Source organism: Rhea americana, unplaced genomic scaffold, assembly GCF_003343005.1.
Source record: "Rhea americana isolate MKP2758 unplaced genomic scaffold, rheAme1 scaffold_49, whole genome shotgun sequence".
NCBI classification, from domain to species: Eukaryota; Metazoa; Chordata; class Aves; order Rheiformes; family Rheidae; genus Rhea; species Rhea americana.
Window position 1 is genome coordinate 1,296,497 of NW_028186634.1, and position 18,570 is coordinate 1,315,066.

The window sequence follows — 18,570 nt, forward strand, 5'->3', positions numbered from 1 at the left end:
CCTTTTCATGCACAGATACTCCCATCAAAGTTGTGTGATAGAAAGCTTCCCAGTGGATGCATTGCATAGTTTAGTCTGTGTGGCTACACTAAATCACTCTCAATGTAAGAAAGACTGGCCTTCTGTGTTACCTTCTGACCTTCCAGTAACAGTAGAATTGGAAAGTCTCAATGAGACTGGAAGACTCTGACTTACCATAAAAAAGATATTGATATGTTATATCAAAAAACATTTGAATTGCAGGATCTGGTAACTGGCAGTTAYGTGTGCAGTCTTAACAAACACTGTGTTAAAGATGACACCATTTATTGCTGTATCGTTGTATAAATACTACAATCAAAATTTTAATTATGTAAGTAGGTAATATTTTTTGCATAATGGCATTTCCTCATTTAGCATTTAAGAATGAGTAATGCTTCTCATCCCTTTGTTYCCCCCAAGACTCTATTGCCCACTGCATTCAAGAAGACAAGAAGAGCTAACTTTTCAACTCTTCCATAGCAACAGTTGAAAGCATTCACAACTGATTTTTAGTACCGGTGGCTGGTGTCCCAGCAGTCCCAAAGCAACTGAATAAAACAGTAGTCCCACCAGAATATAATTATTATAACCAGAATCTTTATATTAACAAGCTTCCACCAAACATGTTATGATTAACCTCCCTCTCCTCCTGAAGTGTTTAGTTAATGAAGATGTTCGCTAAGAGTAGGCTTTTTAATCGTGCTTTTAATAATAATTGGTTTATCAACCAATCAGTAATCAACAGATATAAGTACCTATTCCAAACTTAAAGTGAAAGCATAAAGCCTCTCAATGAAGTAACTGTAAGTACTTTATAAAATGAACATGAAAACGCATTTCACCCAAWCTTTGCTCTTCAGAAGGAATTGTTTTAACTTTGCTGAAACTTAAAAGCAGCCTGAGGCAAATACCAGCAGGGGAGTTGGACTAGATGATCTCCAGAGGTCCCTTACAGCCTCAACCATTCCATGATTCTGTGAATATTTAAGCCTAAACAGCTGAAATTTGGCAGCTTAAAACTGCATCTTTAGATGGAAGATGTTAGGCAATCATTAACTAGGAACAGCGCTGCCTTGAAAGCTTCAGTCCAGACAGACGTATTTGCAAGAGGGCAAACAAAATTTCATTAATTAAGAATACATTCTTGTTCTGTTGGTGTTAMTGAGACATTCTGTCAACCATCAGAGTGGCATTTTGATCCATTTTGCATAGTATATGTTCACAGCAGTAAGTATTGGGTAGTTCATAAGAAAAGCTACTGGAGAATGGTGCAGCCATGGGTGGAGAGCAAAGTACAGTGGTGTAAGAGGATATCACTGATGATTTCTTGTTAAAGCCATTTCCTGGTAATCATTTATATATCCTTCTGTGCAGAGGATTAATTTGCATTGCCTAGTGAAAGAGAGTATGTAGTAGTTTCACACAGTCATGTCATGTAGTGATTCACAAGAGATAAAATTCTTTGCTTTTAATGCTCTAGCCAAGGGCCTGACATTCTTCGATATCGTTTTGAGCAGCTGATAAAATGCAACCTCAACTGAAGTAGTTAATATCTCCAACACTGATTCCTTCTCATGCTAACTAGCTAAGCTGATCATTAGGCAGAGTTCAGAGAAACCAGGAGACTTCTAGTCTAGTTGTCACATCAGATCTAATTCCTAACTTGGATTTAAATTAGAGAAAAGGATGCCTTTTTAAAATAAAAGCTTTCTGGTGCTATATGGCCATTTTGTCACAGAATAATACTATCACAAAGTAAGTGTTAGCTGTTCTGGTATTTCTTTTTAAGGGAGCTGTTCTGCACTGGTAAATTGAACAGTGCCAGAGAGTATTCTTGGAATACTGCCATTTGAATGCCTGCTGATAAAAGTTAGTGTGGTCCCTGAGGCAGCTTTGATCTGTGCCAGCCAGCACTTCCAATCAATTCCTACTCACATTTGGGGAGATAACAGAGGCAAGAGGCTATTCCGAGTGGACAGTTCACATGGAGCCACCCTACTTTTGAAGATGAGAGTTGATTGTCAGTGTGTGGGCTGTTCCCGTGACAGTTGTCTTTGGTGCTAGAGAAAGGTCTCYATGCTTGCTGTGCTGGTGCAGATGTACTCTCTTTGTATAGCCAGTCTTTTCAGAATCTAATAGTAAGTCTTGGAGGTAAACTGAATGTACCACGTCGCTTTGTTTCTACAGTTCTTTTGCATCTAGATACTTTACTTCTGTTGGCATAGTGCGCTACTTTCCTATAGAGGGGCTAGAGGATGGTTTGGCTTTTTTTCTGCTTCTTTGTTAATGAGTTTGTATTTTTCTATTTGTTTAGAAAAAATACTGAATTGTTCTGAGKTAAGCGGTATATGCTAACAATGGGTGCTGTCCCATAGAATATAGTATTGTTTGTTCTCTGTAATACCTGTCTTTTTTTCCCCCGAGTAGAGAGTTGTATGAGGACAGTCATTGTTTCTTGAAAGCCTGTATATTTTGTTGCACAGCAGGTGAAATCAGTGTGGAAAACTCCGGTTTATTTATTTATTTATTTATTTCAGTATATTACACACCCCACTTGTGAGACAAAAGGCAGATAGGTTTGGAAGAAGGACTTTGAAATCAAAGCGGGCATGCCTCTCTGTATAGACCCAGAAACTTTTGGAGTAGGGGGCATAAGTCAGAGTTCCTGCTGCTCTGAGTTRAGATCTCTTCATCTAAATTTACTTTGTGCGTAACCATAGTTTTGCCTCTGATGTTCAGAGTGCTTATTCTTCGTTTATTCTGTATCTGACCACGTTCCCTCATCCATGGAGCCCATATATATATCGCAAACATAGAGGCCTATGTAAGCTTGGGAGCAAATGGTTGAATTGCTTTCTATCTGGTGAGAACTTATTTCTATGTTTTTCTCAAGTGTAAGGTTTTGTCTTGTTTTGTTTGTTTTTCCAATGTCATATTACAGAAGGAATGTCACAGCCCAGGAGCTGCAATAGAGTGGCAGTACCATTTTTCTGACCATAGTAAATGGAGGAGGAAGGATGGTTTGTGGCTGTGAAACACTTGAAAAGCTGTCAGTTATATCAATAGTTTGCAGATTCTTAACTAATGGAGAAGAACCAAGACTTGGGCTACTGAACCCTAGAATGAGCATTCATTATGCTAGTAAGAGATCACTGTAACTAATAAAATGTTGTATCTGAAATGGAGTATTAAAACAATCACATTGTTCTGAATTCAGAATCAGGCAAGTTAGTTGTATCAAGCGTAGTTTCCTAATGATCAAAAGAATGAAAAAGGTATTTCAGATGAACATATGGTAAAAGCAAACTTAAAGGTGCCAAAGTGTAATAAAAGAAAGTGACTYCAGGGTGATCTGAATCCAAATATGTCTGTAAAATTGTTATTCTAGCCATTAATACTCAGCACCAATGGGGCATATTAAGTTGAAACAAATACAGGTAATTCTTGTCTGGACTTTACGTGAAATTAGAGATGTTCATGGCTCAATATATTGAACCTCTGCAGCAAACTTGTTGCCAGATCATATCATTGCATTGATTTTTTTTTTTTACATTGATTCACTTTTTTTTTTCCTCCTACATTTTATTTCTGAGGTTGGAGATGAAATAGTTCGTATAAATGGATATTCCATCTCTTCCTGCACACATGAGGAAGTGATAAATCTCATCCGCACAAAGAAAATAGTGTCCATAAAAGTAAGACGTAAGTAAAATCAAAAATCACCTCTATCACTAAAGATTGCTGTTAATAGGTGGCTAATGATCTGTAGAAAGTATTATTTAACACAGTATTTTTTTCTTTTTCAGATATTGGCATGATACCTGTCAAAAGGTAAATTTAACCGTTGTACTTACAAGTTAGTATTTAATTTGAATGCAGATTAACTCACTTTCACATAGCCTTTTCAATATCTAAATACTCTCTCAGTGTTTTTCTGTATTTGAAAATTTGTAAAGTTTCTTTTGTAGTATAAACTTGTAAATCAACACTATAGGTGATTATAGTGGCCCACATCTTTTGTAACAGCTAGGCAGATATCTTGTTTGATGAATCTGGCTTTTTATGCCAGGAGCCTCCTTAAGTGAACCAATTTCTATTTCTTAATTATAGCTTTCTTTACCTAGAAATGTCATTATCCATGCACCTAGCTTAACAGCTCTACTACTTCTACGTGCAAGTGGCATTTGAGGATCGCTTTAGAGAAGCAGCAGTGCTTAAAAGAAATTCAAATTAATGTTAATGTCCTTTTCCAGTTTTTATTGAAAAGTTGATTCTTTATAATATAACTAGAATGCCTTACAAATTTTATTGATAGGGAGGTGTCTCTGTGCATAGACAATCGTATAAACTCTTCAAATTCTTATTATTACTTTTTGTATAGAGTTTCCCAAAATTGTTTCACTTCAGGTTTGTTCAGTTTTATGTTTGACTAGCTTTAGTAGTGTAAATAATTGCATGTTTACTCAATGTCTTATTTAAATAGCTGCAAACAGGTATAGTTTTTGTGAATGCTGTCCAAATTAACTTGTGGATGCCAAATAGGTGGTTGCATTCCAAATTAGCTTCTTGAATACATTTACATTATTTTCTCACCATTATTTTTAATCACTTTTTCCTTCTAGTTCAGCAGATGAACCCCTTAAATGGCAGTATGTGGACCAGTTTGTGTCAGACTCTGGGGTAAGAGATCAGTATTTTACTAAGATGTCTTCTGGGGAAATATGTAAAGGTTCTGAAACACCTTGTTCTCAGAGCTTATCACAAAAATTACTGGGTTCTTTTTGGTTGTGGTAGTGGTGGTTTCTTGTTCATAGCTTTTTTTTTTTTTTTTGATGAGGTACGAAGTCGTGTTAGAACTGTTCTAGGGGAAAAAACATCTTTTGTGATATGAAACATTGCTAGAATCATTAGATGTGGAAAGTGCATGGTATGAAAGGAGTATCTTCTCATTAATTTGTACTTTATTTTGTTTGAGGTTATTAACTTACCATGCCGTTTGTTCTATTATATTAATCTTTAACAGTTTATTTGACCTATCTTGGCCATGTTGGTGGAGATTGGGATGACAGATGTGAGTGCTATGAAGAGAGACTTCCATTCCTTTGGTTTTCAGGAATAAAGGTTCAGTTAAATAGTGAGCACTATCATGTATTTTACAAGCTCTTTTGTCAGGGTACACCTAATCCATTAACTGCCGTATCACTTTCCTCTAATTTTCATTCACCCTTTCCTGGAGGCAAAGTTTGACTGTTTAAGTGATACCTTCCAAAAGGAAAGGTAAGTTCAATCTTTCACCTCCRTCATACACCTCTTCTGAAATGACAGTACTTCACATTCAACTCCAGTAAGTCCGTGAAGGAATCTAGCCTTGGTATTAGGGTTTGTTCCTGACTCTATGAAGTTTAATAGCAGTCTTGCTATGACTTCGACACAGGGCAGCATCTGCAGCTTTTTTAATCCCCCTACAGGAAGGAAAGGGCAGCATTGCTGGTCTTGCTTCATCTGGAGGGAGAGACAGTAAAGAGAAGAAAGTCTTCATTAGCTTGATTGGTACAAGAGGCATGGGTTGCAGGTGGGTAGATAATTCTTATTTAATGTCGTTTGCAAAGCACGGCATTGATTTAAGTGAGACATCAAGGACTGTCATTCCCTTCCTTCACTGGTATGCTGTCAGGGCAGTGGAGATTCAAACTGGATCRGGAGTACATTTGTGACATACATTATATGTTATTAAACAAAATATGACTATTTGTATGCCAAGTTCTGTCTTAAAACAACAACAGAAAAACAAATTTAGAAATAAGAGCAGACTTAGAGTGACCTAATATAAGTTGTGTAATGGAACTGGGCCTGTGTATTTACAAATGCGACTCTGTAACGTGGTAGGTTCTGGCACTGTCTGCTGTCAAGCTGGCTCCCTGAACTTAGACTCCTTTCTTGATCCTTTCCAGAACTGAGAAGCCATCACCCAGCTGTACGCAGTTCCTAAAGCTAAGGCTGAATTTGCATGATTTTCAGATACATGAGCAGAAGCTTCTAAGACTCATGTCCTTGCAGCTAGTTATAGAGAGGTTGAGGGAGGAGGGGTATCGTAAGGTTTCTTATGTGTTTAGGAATGTACGATAGTTGAAGTTAGCAAGAGTCAGCTGCATTAGAATATTTTCTGAAGCATAACTACTTCTTTCGTAATGTTTGGCAGATTTAAACTGAAAAAAATATTTACAAATATGGAAAGGTGGTTCGCTATCACTTGCTGGATATATTATCCACAGAAATTACTCCTGTGTTTGACTCCAGCATAGCTTCCACCCCAAATGTTGATTCCAGTTGCAACATCCTTTTTTGCTTTTAGTAAGTACTCCTGCAAAATAGTGGTGTTATTCATGCAGTATATACAGTTACTCACAGTCCAGTGAGTAACCATGCAAGCAGTTACTAACTCTACACTGTTACCTGCAAACTTTACAATGCTGTCAGTGACCTAGTCCCTTAGATGATATAGATCAGTGTATTATGTTACATAATCTAAGAACGGATGTTACAGCATCTAAGAACATAACCAGAACTCTGAATATTTTTCTCTTAATCATAGTTCTATAGTACAAAGCATAGGGAAGTAGCATGCTAAACCATTGTGGTATGTACTAGTAAATGACAGTGCCTGTTTCAGAACACACAGCTATCACAAAAAGAATCTTGAATCGCAAACAAATGATGGAAAAAAAAAAAAGACCTCTTGCTTATACTGAATCATCCTATAACAATACTTACTTTTTTGTTTGTTTTTATACCAGTATTTCCAGTGGTCCAACACAAAAACCAGGCATTTTTATCAGCAATGTTAAGCCAGGTTCTCTTTCAGCAGAGGTGGGCCTAGAGGTAAGTATGCTGTTTTCCAAGGTAGGTACCACAAGACAGTCTTATTTGGCATTTACTTCTTAAAGTTCTGGATTGGTGCAAGTCACTAGTTGTGATTCCTGCCCACCCCCCGGAAAAAAAATACTGTGTGGTTACCCTTTAAATGAAGCAAATTTCCTAAATTTTAAGAACATAAAAAGCGCCCTCATGGGGCCAGACTGGTAGTCCATCCAGTTCAGTATTTTGCCTCAGAGGCAATAAAAATGCTGACAAGCCTGGCCTGTTTCCGCAGTCTGTTCCTGTCATACTCCATCAGTATCCATGATTATCATATTAGGAATGTTAGAGGGTGTATCTCTCTAAAATTCCCTGTCGCATCTGTATTAATTTAGTGTCTGTACTGAAATTTGTGTTAATTTCTTTAGGTTGGTGATCAGATTGTAGAGGTAAACGGAGTGGATTTTTCTAATGTTGATCATAAAGAGGTAAGACTAAGACTTTCTGACTTCATGAATTGGAGTAGTCCACTTCTTAAGAATCTGTTCAGTTCTTCTGCAAAAATGTGTGTGTTTATTGTGCCAGTTAACCAAAGGGGTTCTGTAATAAACATGGAGATTCAGGGTTTTGAATACCTACCAACCTTTTAGTTTAAATTGATCTTCCTGAAATTCCAGCTTTAACAACTAGCATCTGTCATCCTGTATATACAAGACTTTTATCACTAAATGCAAACTGTTTTGTTTGTTTGTTTAATTGGCAGGCTGTTAGAGTGCTAAAAAGCAGTCATACCTTGACTATCTCTGTCGTGGCAGGAGCTGTAAGTAGTAAACTTATAAAAGCAGAGCAGTTGTGAAAACTATTATATGGTCAAATAAATAGTAAAAATAAATAAGTCAGAGGTAAAGCTGTATATTTTGTTATGTTTATATTGCTAACTATAATCAAACCAGGACATTTCGGAATAGCTTCTGATTATTTCATTGAAAGCTAGCCACAGTATTCTCAAATAAAACAACATCATGACTGAGTTTGTTCCCATGAGTGCCAGTACAAAACTGTTCACTTGACAAGGATCAAGAATTAATTTTTTGTTAATAATTTATACTATTAATCATCAATTATTATTAATTAATCAATTAGACTATTAATTAATAGTTTCTCATGTCTGAGAGCTTGTGTTCTGATGGCTTCTTTTGCTGAAACATAAAATGTGGACTGGATTAGTCTGTTAATTTTTCCTCCTAAATAGCTAGTATATGAAAGTCTTGTTCCAAATTAAGTCCTCATTTAACTGTTAGTTTGATCTCTTTAATGTATCAATACACTTAAAATTTGTTTTCCATTTATATTGTTCTGTACAACAGAACTAATGCCTTTAGGGCCTGATCTAAAGCCAACTGAAATTAATTAAATCTTTTCACTGACTTCAGTGTGGTTTTGAATAACTGTTTTAACTTTTTTAGTATTTTAATCCTTCTTATAATAATATGTAAGGCTATATATACAATATAATACTCAAGTTCCATAGGCTAATCAAAGCTAGTATTTACTAATTGCTACACAACTGAATTAAATAAGGAAAACAAGATTTATTAAATTACTTAAGCTATGTCCTAAGGGCTTGGGGTATAGTGTGTAGCYATATTAAGGAATGCATGGTTTGATTAAATGACTTTACAATAACAAAAGATGCAGTTGTCCAAAGGCATTGTAAACATTTGTTTAAACTATGTTCCAGACTAGTTTTTGTTTTTGTTAGGCTCCAGGAAGTGAATATCCTAAGGACTTTGTTTCAACTCCCAGTTATGCTACCAACTATTAAAAAAAATTGGGTTTTACTCCAGTGTGTAACTGGTTTTGCATTGTTAAAATGGTGAATGTGTGGTAAGGGCCTCTTTTCTATTCTGCCCTACTTCACCTCACCTCCTTGCCTGCCTCTCCTCTTCCAAGTACACATCTTGTATTGAAGGAGAGACTGCAAATGAGATAGCTTCTTTACTCCTGTTTTCCTGTCAGCAAAGACCAAAATGCAAAGGCATTCTTTACTGACTGTTTCTGTTCAAGAGCAATCTACTTTGAGCCTGAAAAAAACAAAAAATTCTTCCTTCCTAATTGACAAGGAAATTTAATTTCAGTGATGGAAAACTAGATAAACATTTTCATTGGCTATGCAACTTTGTGCAATGCATTCTCCCTGTTTTTAGCTTCCTTGAGTGATGCTGCTTTTACACAGGCAGCCAGGCCTGACAACATTAAAAACATAATAGCTGAGTAATTGGTTTCACCCCAGGGGTTTGTTCAATGCACCGTTCACTAGTATTGCTCAGTTAGATTTCAAGAACATAGACTGCCAAGCGGCTTCTTGCTGACTTACTGAGAGTGTCTTTTGCATGAACCCACTCAACTACTGTTGCATTTAGTAGCTGCATGTCTGATGAGGAATTCAGCATGTTGCAACTTTGGGACCCAAACTAGAATAGCTCTTTTGAACTAAGTCATCTGATCTTTCACATTTTTTTTTCTTACAGAAAGTGTTCCTCAGTAAAAGTAATGGGAGAAAAGGGCAGATGAGATGTTACATAATCAGTTTGGAACCATTTTCTGAAAGAACTACATTCATGAGACTTCTATGATTTTTTTTTTTTTTTCACTTGGGGGGCTGTGATTCCAGGGAAAGGAGCTGTTCATGACTGAAGAAGAGAGGCAGAGAGAAGCACGTCTGCGTGAGCAAGAGCGCCAGGAGTTAATGCATCAGAAGCGAATTGCACTGGAGACAAACAAAATCCTCAAAGAGCAGCAAGAAAAAGAGAGATTGTAAGGACTCTGCATGAGAAAGTGAAAAACTTAGCTTGGATTTGGAAAGAGTGTGGAGGACTAGGGTAACTATGAGGAGGTACTCAACTGAGATTAGGTTGATTGTTGTTGTTGTGGAGCCTGCTCATAATTCTTTATCCCTTGGTAGTGTTGATGATCTGAGCTTTCAAAGACAAAATTGTTTAAATATACATCTTGAAGGGAAGGGCCAGTTTGTTCGCCAACTGTCATCTTCCTATGGTTTAATGAAATATTGGGTATTTTCTTGATGCCACTCCCCCACACTTAGTTATCTCTAGCAGGACAGTCAAATTCATACTCTCACAACAATGTGCTAAAGAACTGTCTCAGAAGGAGAAAGTGACTTAACTTTAGGTAGATCATATGCCCTTTTTATACAGATGGTCACGAATGTCTTTAGGGTTCCAAGGAAAGTAYGTTTAACTCTTGATATCTTTTAGACTTTTATAAAGGAGGTATAAGTTCATCATTCATYTTTCCTCAGTGCATACGTACTTCCTGTATGTACTCCATCAGCTGTGTTCTGACACACTTTGTGCAAGTTCTTACTTAGAAAACTGTATTTTTGTCATAGTGTCCTCATTTCTTTTATTATAGAAGAAAACTGGAGATTTCCCAGAAGGCTGCAGAGGAAGAAGAAAGATACCGCAGAGAAATAGCACAGTAAGTAACAAGCTACATACGCAGCGTAGTGTCCTAATAAAGGCACTTATGTATTCGATCTAGTTGAAAATGTTCTATATATATTTTTTTATATTAAAATCATATGTATTCCATTTAGCTAAATGTAGGGTCCAGTATATACGAATCAGTAGATCAGATTTATAGGACAGGAAGCTGCCTGAAAACCAGCACCTGGAAAAACATGAGGGTTACAGTGATAACAAACTCAATGTGAACCGGAAGATGAGCACTTATTTAAAATCTGCTCTATAAATGTGTAGAGAAACTTAAGAATAAGGAACTCCTAAGTCTCAGAACTTATTTACTCTGTTGCCATCACTGGACTACTAACAGAATGAAGAAATGAATAATGCAGAGCTGGGGATAGATCAGGGAAGACACAGAGGAGTGACTAAAGAATTAGAAAATGTACTCACAGAATTATAGAATCTGTAAGGTTGGAAGGGAACTCTGGAGATCATCTAGTCCAACCCYGCTGCTCAAGCAGGGTCACCTAGAGCATGGTAGACAGGATCATGTTCAGGTGGGCCTTGAATATCTCCAGAGAAGGAGACTCCACAACCTCTCTGGGCAACCTGTGCCAGTGCTCTTTCACTGTCACAGTGAAGAAATTCCTCCTCGTATTCAGGCAGAACATCCTGTGGTTCAATTTCTGCCCATTGCCTCTTGCCCTCTTGCATGGCACTACTGAAAAGAGTTTGTCCCCGTCCCCTTGACACCCTCCCTTCAAGTACTTACACACATTGATAAGATCCCCCCTCAGTCTTTTCTTCTCCAGGCTAAACAGGCCCAGCTCTCGTAGCTGTTCCTCTAATCAGAGGCGCTCTGGTTCCCTAATCATCTTCGTAGCCCTGCGCTGGACTCCCTCCAGTAGCTCCATGTCTCTCTTGTACTGAGGAACCCACAACTGGATGCAGTACTCGAGATGAGGCCTCCCTAGGGCTGAGGAGAGGGGCAGGATCACCTCCCTCAACCTCCTGGCAACACTCTTCCTAATGCAGCCCAGGAGACCATTGGCCTTCCTGGCCACAAGGGCACATTGCTGCCTCATGGTCAACTTGTCATCCACCAGCACTCCCAGGTCCTTCTCTGCAGAGCTGCTCTCCAGCAGAAAAGCCTCCAGCCTGTACTGCTGCATGGGGTTATTYCTCCCTAGGTGCAGGACTCCTCACTTGCCCTTGTTGAACCTCATGAGGTTCCTCTCCTCCCAGCTCTCCAGCCTGTCCAGGCCTCTCTGAACGGCAGCACAGCCCTCAGGTGTATCAGCCACTCCTCCCAGCTTGGTATCATCAGCCAACTTGCTGAGGAGGTACTCTCTCCCTTTGTCCGGATCRTACTCGGGCATTTAATGACATACTCATTTATCTTACATTATTAACAAAAGCCAATAATTTGTTCGCCATCTATAAGAAAATACAGAGTAGACTTCAATAGCCTTTTCAGTCTATTAAAGTTCTGAAAAGCGAAGCTATGTAGATTTGAATTAGAAATAAGGCCTACATTTTTAAGTATGTGAGAATCTTTAATAACATTTTGTAATCATAAATTTTAAGTAGGCCTTTCTTTTTCTAAGAAAGAGGCTTATTTGAATTACAACTCTCATGTTAAAAGCAGAAAGTTGTACAACCTATCCAAAAAATCAGATTTTGATTATCACAATCTATTTTGATCTTAAAAATTGTGATTCTAGGAACTAGCCAAATTCTGTCAAAGATCATATTGTGTTAAGGTCAGTACTATAAATGCAACTTAAACATTGTTTTACATTTGAAACTTAAAAAATAACCAGTTATGTGCTGTTGTTACTGCATTAATTCATTTCCCAGCTAAATGACACTGGAGATATTGCATGAAAGGTAGTGTGAAATTGCAAAATACCTGTATTGATACAGCTTTTTAGAGCTAAAATTGACTCTGAAGTATTCAGCTTAGCACTTTTGACAAGTTAAACAGTTTTTCTTTTTTATTCATTTGTTTAAGTTCCTTTTCATGTATCTATATTAGCTAAAATTCCCTGCTGGTTGGTGGAGCATATTCAGGGATCTCTGGATGTGTAAGGTGCAAAGGGAATGTATTTGCCAGCTCTCACAAAAAAAAATGAAAACCTTCAGACAGTCCTGTTATGGGATTTACAGCAGTGCACAGATGAATTCTTACACTTTTCTAATTCCTGGGGAATAGATACCATGTTGTTCTTTGCTGTGGTATGCTGTAGAAATTCCTGCTATAGCAGTGGAAGCATGTAATAAAAGCAGACCATCACAAGTCAGGAATGATTCTGCTCTTACAATCGAGATTGCCTGTCTCTTGATATCTGCAGTATCTTTCTGAACATTTGCATCTTTATTTCCTCTGTGAGATTTGCATGATTAGCCTGCCTTTGGGGATAATTGTTGTAGTGTCTAGTGTTTCTTCCTTGTATAATTTCCAAGTGCTGCTCAGACAATTGTTAGTATTTCCATAACAATCGAAATTATGTAAATCAATCTTAGTTTCAGTGGTGGAGGGGAGGAGGATGGTAGTGTAGGAATTTATGTACTGTAAAGCTTAAATCTAGTATGCAGTTGTGGGCGGTTTCATTAGAATGTGATGCTTTCTTGTATTAACAGTTTGTGTGGATGACCCTTTCCTCCGTTTCTAAAATCCTTTCTGCAGGAATTCCTCCTACAAAGTCAACGCACTAGTATATTATATTACATCAACGCACTATGTATATTAGTATTCCACATGCATTTTGGGAGAAAATCTCAAATGTGAGGTCCTTATGAAGGACCTCTATCGTAAGGACTCTTGGTGGAATTTGAATTACTTTATTATTATTATTATTATTAAAGTAAAATGTAGTAACTAGCCTAAATATCTATATAATGTGTCCTGCTCTTGACTATGATACAAAACTTTAAATGCCAGCCTAACCTCCAGTGAAGATTTATTAGTGCTTTGACCACATGTGAGTATTTTAAAATTTAACTTAGCTAATCTAGAGATCCAGAAGAAATTCCAAACATGAATAGCAGTATAAAAATCTGAGACCTAGTAAATTTTGGCACCATATATCAGTCTACCAGTTCAAGACATGCTGGAGCCAAAAGTACACCTGGATTTTTTTTTTTTTTTTTTAGTGGATACTTAAAAAAATTTTTTTTCTTCTTGAACTGTGAGGTGAGACATGGGTTTTGGCTTGTTTTAAGTTGGCAGTCAGAGCATATAGTATACCCCTCTGGGCTTAAAATATGTGAAGATGTTTGTGTTTATAAGTAGCCTCAAACTTATATCTTAATAAAAAATAAGAATATTGTCTATGGTTAAATTGCATTTAATGGCTTGTCTTAATAGCTATTAAAATGCTAGAGACTGATTAGATAATATTAAAATAGCTTTCTTTCACATCTCAAAGGTAAATATATGGGAATGCTTGCTCATTTAAAGTTTGAACATATTTCTAATAAGGTAAAAAAGTATTTAAGTTGGTCAGTAAAATGATGCTTAAATTGACAAAAGAAAGGAGGGGGAAGGACAGATAATAATGCTTTATTAAATAAAAAGTGTGTACTGAACATTAAGTAATTACAATGAATTTGCATCGATTGTGTTATTTTTATACTCAGAATTCTTAGCTGCATTTTTTTTTATAGGATAACAGCAGAGGAAGAGAAATTTAAAAAGGAGTGGGAAGAAGACTGGGGGCCTAAAAAGCCTCCCAAATCTCTAAAAACTGTAACTGCAGAAGTACACCCAGCCCCTTCTTCTAAGCACAAAAGTAAGTAATATATTTCAGCCTGCTTACTGCAAGAAAATACTGGTTTTGGACACAACGTCATTGAGCTGTATGGAATATATCACTAGCTCCTATCCAAGCCAGGCTAGCTATGACTTGTTTATTTTCAGAAGACTGGAAGTATGTGATATATGATTTTAACAGCTGTTTAGCAGATATCTAGCTTTTAAAATCTGCATCCACCTAGTCATCTTTGTTAACAATAATCAGAAAAAAAAGCTTTCTAAGAAGCTGTTAAAAAAAAAAAAAAAAAAAAAAAAAAAAGCTTACTAAGAAACTGTTAAAAGTGACAAGCCTTTTAGCTCAGGATTTAGGTGCATTGTTTCACATGCTGTTTCCATTCAGAACATTTTACTCTTCAGCCTTTTCACAGAGCAGTTCTTGCTAAGAGTAGATGTGCAATGGTTTCCACTGTATGCCCAAATAAAAGCTGGGGTTTTTTAATTATGGAATGTAATTGTGTTTGTGCATGTAGCTAAGCTGAGATTCAAATGCTAAATTATATGCATATGAGAGCTTTCACCCAGCTGAAGAAAGTTTTACTCACAGCGAATCATAAGCATTGTGGGCATTTTATTACTGGGTCTATTAAAAAGGGAGTAGATTAGAAGGGGGCAATTTTAAAGTCTTTCTTTTTTTTTTCTTTTTAGCTTTCTACTTTAAGCACATCAGTGAACAATTTCACATCATTTTTATATTTGGGAAGAGATCTTGGGAGGTAGAGGGTTTGAAGACAAAAACCTTGTTTTAAAGACAGAAAATGGTTGGAGTTGGAGTTAATGAATGGTCTTTGTGCTATTTCTAATGCTCTTTCTTCTGTTTCTTCTCCCTTGTTCTAAATCAGTGTATTTTGGAGAGTGGGGTTAGGGTTTGAATTCTTTTTGTTGACTTGCTATTAATTAAAGATGCATATGGAATACTTGCTTTTGGTTTGGAGGAAGTGAAATGAGCTGTAGAGTTTAGAGAAACGTCTAAATTTTGATTCATGAGGAACTTTTTTTCAAATTAAAGAAAACAGCAGTTTGACACTTCTGCAATGTTTCGTTCACAGAAAAATCTATAAATCTTTTTCATTTTCTCTTCATCAAGACTTCAGTCCTTTCTACCTGGGGAGTCTTTGGGGACTGAAAGAATGTCTGGAATTGGGGGAATGTAGGAATATTTCCCTTACACTTCTTCCATGAGAAGGGAGCAGCTGGGCAGCTCTCATTATCTCTCCCTTTCTCACTCAGAGTGAATGGCCAAGTGTGTTGCCTGAAAAAAAAATCATTGGTTCTACTACAGACCTACAAATTGTATTGTAAGGCTGAAATAATGCTTTTAACTGTAACCAAAGTAAACCTTTGACTTAACAATTCAGTGCACTGAATGTGATCCAACAGTGCAACAGAAACCATTTTTACAAAGAGACAGAAACACTAGGAGAAAAACAGGAAAAATGAAAATTTTTTAGGAATCCGTGTGGGGTAATTTTTTTTAAAAGTATTTTTCCTATTCATTTAACAAATCTATTTCTGATCATTGTGACTACTTGAGATCCTGCAGGCTTGGGTAGCAAGGCATCAAGGTATGAAAGTGTGTAATGAGAACTCGTGAACCAGTTCCCAGTGACCTAATYGTATGAGAAAGCTAAGCACACTTGTAAGAACTTGCAAAACTGAGGCATGTGTCCATAAGATGATATGTGTAAATAGATCAATCATTATAGTGGAAAAAAAAATCCCATTTTTTCTAAGACGAATTACCTGATTAATTTAAAGCACATTCTCTTTAGTCTTTGGTTTTCTATTTCCCTCCTATTATCATCTTCCTTCTCAAGCTACCTTTTTCTCCTCCTCTGTCCTCCTTTCTCTTTTCTTTTTTTTTTTCTTCTGTTCTCATCCATTTTGCATTGCAACAAATCTTTAACCCCTGTAGTCTGCACAGCCTGAAAACTACTTTTTCGTTGGGCAGTTGGTTTCAAAATCAGTCATGAGACTGAGGAGGTACCATTTGTACATTAACTTTTCCATGAGGAATTACCCTGAAGTACAAGTGTGACTCAGCTCTCCAAAAGAATTTAGCATGCCTGAAGCTTACTTTGCAATTAAGAAGCTAAATTGGGAGGAATAGGTAATATGTGAAAAGTGGTTCAGGCAAAGCAAAAAGGAGAAAGTGCTTGTGGAGCACTGTAGATGTGGGTTGTTCCTGATTAAAGTATTTCTATGTGACCTTGGACAAGTCACTTAACTTTTTATAGGTGAGAAGCAGAAGTGGAGAAATGGTTTTTCTGCTGCCTTGTCTTTTATCCATTTAGTTTTCTGATGCCTCAGGGATAGGCTTTTGTTTTGTGTTTATATATATACACACACACACACACACTAGATACCTAGTTCTTGCCATGGTAACGGCATGGTAGAGGCTGGTGTTTCTCTTTAAAGCCAGATATCCCAGAACTACTGACAGTTTAATTATGGGAAAAGCCATCTGCCTTGATCCTGACTTCTCTTGAAGACTAGAGAAATGTTCAGGAGCTGATACACCCAGGAGCTGAGGTTTTTTTTTTCAGTTAGGTGAAAAATATCACACTACTCATTTCACTTCATGGAAACTCCCAGTTGCACAGTACTGATCTGAACTGGAGAGTTCATGGGGACCTTGAGTTATACTGTCATTTCTGTCTCCTCATTCCTTTCCTCCTTTGTTTCTCTAGAAGATATAAAGGGAGTTGCACATGACCAACTTTCAACAGATGACATGGATGAAGTGATCATGAAGCAGGATAAACAGGTTTGCTGTTCAGCCTTAACTTCCTATCGTGATTCAGATTCTTCCTGTGTCTCACTTCCTCCTGACAGTTGGTCTTGACACTGAACTGATCATTTGGTTTGCTAGGGCAGTATCCTTGAGGCTAGTGCCTTTTGCTAGGGCAGTATCAGTGGTCCTTGAGTAAATAATGAAAGATTACAACATTGTTGTGGTCACTGCTTTCTAAAGACACCTTGACATGAATGCAAAGCCTGTCAGTCCTACAAGAAGGTTGATTGTGTTGAGAAATGTGCGTCATCAGTGTTTCTTATATGAAATAAAAATAATGAATTCTTTTATATATTTTTAATTAGCAGTGTCTTTATGTACTTGACTCGGAATATTTCATCCAAGGGAATGGAGCTTTTCTTGTCGCTTTGAATGTCACTGTCTTCTGCCACATGCTTGAATGAGTTTGAAAAGTAGATTCATTTTAAGAAGGCTTGTTATAACTAGCGTATAGCAGGACTGTGACTGTGGATATATGGTTTTGTATGAAGATTTATTGTTGTGTTTGCTTTGCTTAACATAGAATGTGTGTCAGTAAAATATGGACAACTTGTGACTAAATATCTATAGAACATGGATTAAGAAGTGGTATAAGAACTTTTCATGTAATATCAGACCTTTTGGTTTTACTTCTTCAAATAATTTTGATCAGTTATATGTATCAGCATGGATTGATCCAAACTTGACTTTTCTTCAACAAACACCTTTTCCTTTAACTTTTTGTAGCTTTTGGATGGTTTTATCGTTATGAAGGAAAATTTCCCACAATCCGCAAGGTACAAAGTTTGTCGGTGTGTAAATTAGTTTGCTGTGTGTTTGAATATCAGTTCCTCTCTTTTTTTTTTTCCCCCCTCTCCTCCTTGTCTGTTATTCCTGGATGTTCCATATGGTAAAGTGCTTCATTTAACATGCAAAAATTAAGATGCTTTTGGGATGCAACTGCCTAGAAATTGTCCATTTGAATACTTTGGAATTCTTAAGTCTCATCAACTGTAGGGTGAATTGAGTGTGTCAATACTCTGCAGGTGGTGTTCAGCACAAGTGGGCAATGTGTGTCTTATTCTACAGTAATCCTCAATGTGTTGTGTTTTTTGTTTTGTTTTTTTTAAAGTGTACAGAGATAAAAATTCAGTTCAAAACTTCGAGTATATAGTTCCCCCTTATACCTTGGCAAATCTCCCTGTAAAGAGAAGTGTTCAAGGCAAAAGATATTCTAGGTTGTGTATCACATAGAAAGGACCAAAACAACAGAGCATCAAAAAAAACAAACATCAAAAAATCAACAGAGCTTGATGAAACTTTATGGTATCTGTAAAATTGTCTCTGACATATTGCAATTAGTTCCAACTAATACCCTCTTCCTGATGTTGCTTTATTCTTATTTCAATAAATTTCAGCAATATTATAGATTTTTCTGATGATTGTACAGTCATTTTGGTTATTAAAAGGGGTGGAACTGTCAAGGAAAGTTCATGCATCAGCCTCCTGAGAAATCTAAATTTGAGGAGGTCAGGATTGTATTGGACAGGTGAAGTCTTTAAGTCACCACTTAGGAATATTACTTTAGCCTTTTGGCAGGGTGGGAAATAGCAGTGTTG

General features: G+C 36.9%; 1 protein-coding gene across 1 annotated transcript in view; it reads left to right on the forward strand.

The window, feature by feature from the left end:
- Positions 1-18,570, forward strand: part of USH1C (USH1 protein network component harmonin) — a 56,959-nt gene that overhangs the window by 16,171 nt on the left and 22,218 nt on the right. Inside the window, exons 7-17 of the mRNA XM_085317081.1 lie at positions 3,615-3,723; positions 3,828-3,852; positions 4,644-4,701; positions 5,490-5,593; positions 6,816-6,900; positions 7,305-7,364; positions 7,640-7,696; positions 9,551-9,693; positions 10,312-10,377; positions 14,034-14,158; positions 17,699-17,748. Of these exons, the coding sequence (XP_085173207.1) occupies positions 3,615-3,723; positions 3,828-3,852; positions 4,644-4,701; positions 5,490-5,593; positions 6,816-6,900; positions 7,305-7,364; positions 7,640-7,696; positions 9,551-9,693; positions 10,312-10,377; positions 14,034-14,158; positions 17,699-17,748 (882 nt within the window). The remainder of the gene's footprint in view (positions 1-3,614; positions 3,724-3,827; positions 3,853-4,643; positions 4,702-5,489; positions 5,594-6,815; positions 6,901-7,304; positions 7,365-7,639; positions 7,697-9,550; positions 9,694-10,311; positions 10,378-14,033; positions 14,159-17,698; positions 17,749-18,570) is intronic.